Here is a 3,266-nt window from a genome sequence, read left to right as displayed (position 1 = left end):
GTGAGTTGCGACGGAGCCTCGGTCAAAGAGGTAGGACGGCTGGCGGGCGGCGGGGGGAGCGCGGAGGTGGGGTCCGCGAAGAGATGGGGGGCCTCTGGGACCGTCTGGCGTCCGGGAGGGCCCGGCAGAGGAGGGCGGGGGCTAGCCGGGTCTCGGAGGAGCTGGAGGGAAGGAGAGGTGGCTAGGGGGCGCTCAGCGAGGGTAGCTCTTGGGGAGCGCGGCGCGTGTTGGGGGGGTGCGGGTTATGCCTTGTGGCCAGGGCTGGGGGCGTGGTGGAGAGTTGGGAGGGGGACACCTTGCACCGGGAAGGGGGGAAGACCCTGGGCTTGAAGGAAATGTGCGCCCCAAGGGTCAGGGTTCGAGGCACCCAGGCGGAGTGGGGGCCTGGGTAGGGGCAGGTGGATAGCGCTGGAGCCTACTGCGTGCCTCAGAACGCCTTGTGTTCTCTGAACGCCCGGGCGTTGGGGAGGATTTCCCGCTGCCGAGATCTTCCTCCTCTTTCAGATCGAGGTGGTTGCATTTGGTTCTCCGCTTTCTGGTATTTCGCAGAGTGTGCAGTAGGTGCTCAATAAAATTTTGTTGAACCGGTGAATGAGGGACTGTCGCCTTTGCTTGCCACCTCGGGGCCGTGACTGCTCCAGAATTTCACATGGGCGGGGCTTAAGATAGGCCATCTGGTTGGAAGATAGATCTGGAAGCTGCCTCGGCTCAGCAAGTGCGCTGTTTTTACTTTGTGTTTGGTTTGGTTTGGTTTGGTTTGGTATGATTTGAGGAGCTGATAGAATTTGGGGAGTCTAGCCCTGTTCCTTGGCCTGACAATATAAAGTAACTAAATATAAAGTAACTAAATTCTAGAATTTTTTTGTGCCTTGCAAAGCTGGATTTGAAACAGCTCTGGTTGAGAAGCATTGTGTTTAGTGTCAAGACCTGAGTTCCAGCCTGCCCAGAGCAAGTCACTTAAGCTCTCCTACCCTGTTTTCTCATCTCCAAAATGGATTTGGCAGTTGACATGCTAGGGATGAACCTGAAGTTAGTGCTCAGTAACTGTAATCTATTGGTTGCTGTGGTCCTTAAGAGAATGTTTGGGTCTGAGAAGAGAAGGCTGAACGGTGCCCGGGCCTGGGTTCAAGGCTACTGAGGAGTTGGATAGGAAAGGCTGGCCAGGCAGTACCCTCACAAGGGGAGAAGAAGCTGGGGTGCCAGCCTGTCTAGGGAGAGATGCTGGGATGGAGCTGAGATGAGCCTCTCACTGGTCCATTCCCTCGCTTACGAAAGGAGCTGGCCCTGCCAGCAGGTGGCGTGGTGGTTAAGGCGCTGGACTCCCACAGGGCTGACTGCGGGTGGAGTCTCGGACCTGGCAGCTTGCTTTCTCACTTTCTGTCTGTCTTTCTCTGTGGTGAGCATATATGCCCTATAGCAAATAATAAATAATAATAAAGTAAAATAATTCCCCCCAAAAAGAAAGAAGCTGCTTTTTGCAGCTGAAGGGATGGAGTGGAGACTACAGAAAGGTCTGGAGGTGAGAGCAAGAGTGTACCGAGGCTTTGGCAGAAGAGGCAGGGTCCCTGGTGGGTGGAGCTCACGCAGCCCCCAGGGTGACCTCTGCCTCTCTCCATCACAGTTCAAAGAGGAAATCTCCCGGAGGTTTAAGGCTCAGCAGGATCAACTGGTCCTGATCTTCGCAGGCAAGATCCTCAAGGATGGGGACACACTGCACCAGCATGGGATCAAGGACGGGCTCACTGTCCATCTGGTCATCAAGACCCCACAGAAGTAAGCTCAGGAGGGGAGCAGAGCCAGCCAGTGGCCTCCCCATCCGATACCTTCTCACCCATTGCTCAGCCATGTGGGCCTGTGCCCAGGCCCAGGCAGGGGGCCCTGGGGAAGCTATGCTGTCACCTCCGGGGGACGGGAGCCTGACTTACCACCCAGAGTGCCCTGAAGATAGATGATGCCAGCTCCTTCCTGCCTTCCCTGTCAGCCCTCAGCATCACCCAGGCCAGCCCCAGGGTACCGAGGAAGTGGCTCCCAGAGTACGTGTTACCTATCCCCTCTTCTGCTCACTCCAGCTGGATTCTCCTTTCTCTATCCTCAGGGCTCCAGACCCAGCTGCCGCTGCCGTGTCTTCCCCCTCCACTCCTGACCCTGCCTCAGCACCCTCCACCACACCTGCGTCTCCTGCCACCCCTGCCCAGCCCTCCACCTCTGGCAGTGCCAGTTCAGATGCTGGCAGTGGAAGCCGGAGGAGCAGCGGAGGGGGTCCCTCCCCACCCGGGGAGGGACCCCCCAGTGCTACCACATCCATACTCTGTAAGCCCTTGGAGGGGGGTGGGCACAGCCTTGCTTTGGGCTGGGGAGCGGGGTGAGCCAAGAGGAGGGAGATACATGTCCTTGCTCCTGGTCTCAAGGGGACAGCGGGCCAACTCCTGGGTGTGGGTTCCAGACATTGGTACTTGAGATGGACTGGGGAGGAAAGCAGTGTGTAAGGACTTCTCAGAGGGAGGAGGGAATTGGGGCTGGCGTGGTCTGGGGGAAAGGTGGTCCAACAGCAGCCAGGTGGGGAGTGTTCACCTGCCCACCCAGCAGGCTGTCACTGGCCACCTTTCCTCTGCTCAGGGCTGCTTGGCTCGGCCTCTGCAGCCAACGAGGAGGCTCACGCCACCCTAGCTGTGGCTCAGGCCTGGGCTGTGGGAGAGAGCAGGGGAGCTGTGGGGAGCAGCAGGGGCCCCTTCTGGAGACCTGCAGTCATGGCTCTGGCTACGTGGGGGAAGGCTCTCGTAGCAGACTGTGACCCTGCCCCCTCCCCACAGCTGGCTTTGGGGGCATCCTGGGGCTAGGCAGCCTGGGCCTGGGCTCTGCCAACTTCATGGAGCTGCAGCAGCAGATGCAGAGGCAGCTGATGTCCAACCCCGAGATGCTGTCGCAGATCATGGAGAACCCCCTGGTGCAGGACATGATGTCCAACCCTGACCTGATGCGCCACATGATCATGGCCAACCCCCAGATGCAGCAGCTGATGGAGCGGAACCCTGAGATCAGCCACATGCTCAACAACCCCGAGCTCATGAGGCAGGTGGGTACGAGAGCTGACTGGAGGGACAGGACCCCTGATGTCAGCCAGGCCCTGCCCGGCCTTTCCTGCCCAGTCCTGCATCGACCGGGTCGTTCGTTCGTCCAGCGGCCACGTTTTGCACACAAGAGGTGCAGTGTTGCAAGACACAGGCCTAGCTTTTCAGGAACTCTTGGCCTCAGAAGGAAGTTGGCCG

General features: G+C 58.9%; 1 protein-coding gene across 1 annotated transcript in view; it reads left to right on the top strand.

Annotated features, from left to right (window-relative positions):
- Window positions 1-16: 16 nt before the first annotated feature.
- UBQLN4 (ubiquilin 4) overlaps window positions 17-3,266 on the top strand; it is a gene marked incomplete at its 5' end in the record, with an annotated part of 23,560 nt that continues 20,310 nt past the window's right edge. The window contains 4 exon segments of the mRNA XM_014590400.1: window positions 17-30; window positions 1,622-1,773; window positions 2,096-2,310; window positions 2,811-3,073. Of these exon segments, the coding sequence (XP_014445886.1) occupies window positions 17-30; window positions 1,622-1,773; window positions 2,096-2,310; window positions 2,811-3,073 (644 nt within the window).

This window comes from Tupaia chinensis, unplaced genomic scaffold (assembly GCF_000334495.1).
Source record: "Tupaia chinensis unplaced genomic scaffold, TupChi_1.0 Scaffold000438_1, whole genome shotgun sequence".
In the NCBI taxonomy this organism is placed as follows: domain Eukaryota; kingdom Metazoa; phylum Chordata; class Mammalia; order Scandentia; family Tupaiidae; genus Tupaia; species Tupaia belangeri.
The sequence above is the reverse complement of the archived record's forward strand: the minus strand, read 5'-3'. Positions and strand labels throughout refer to the sequence as shown.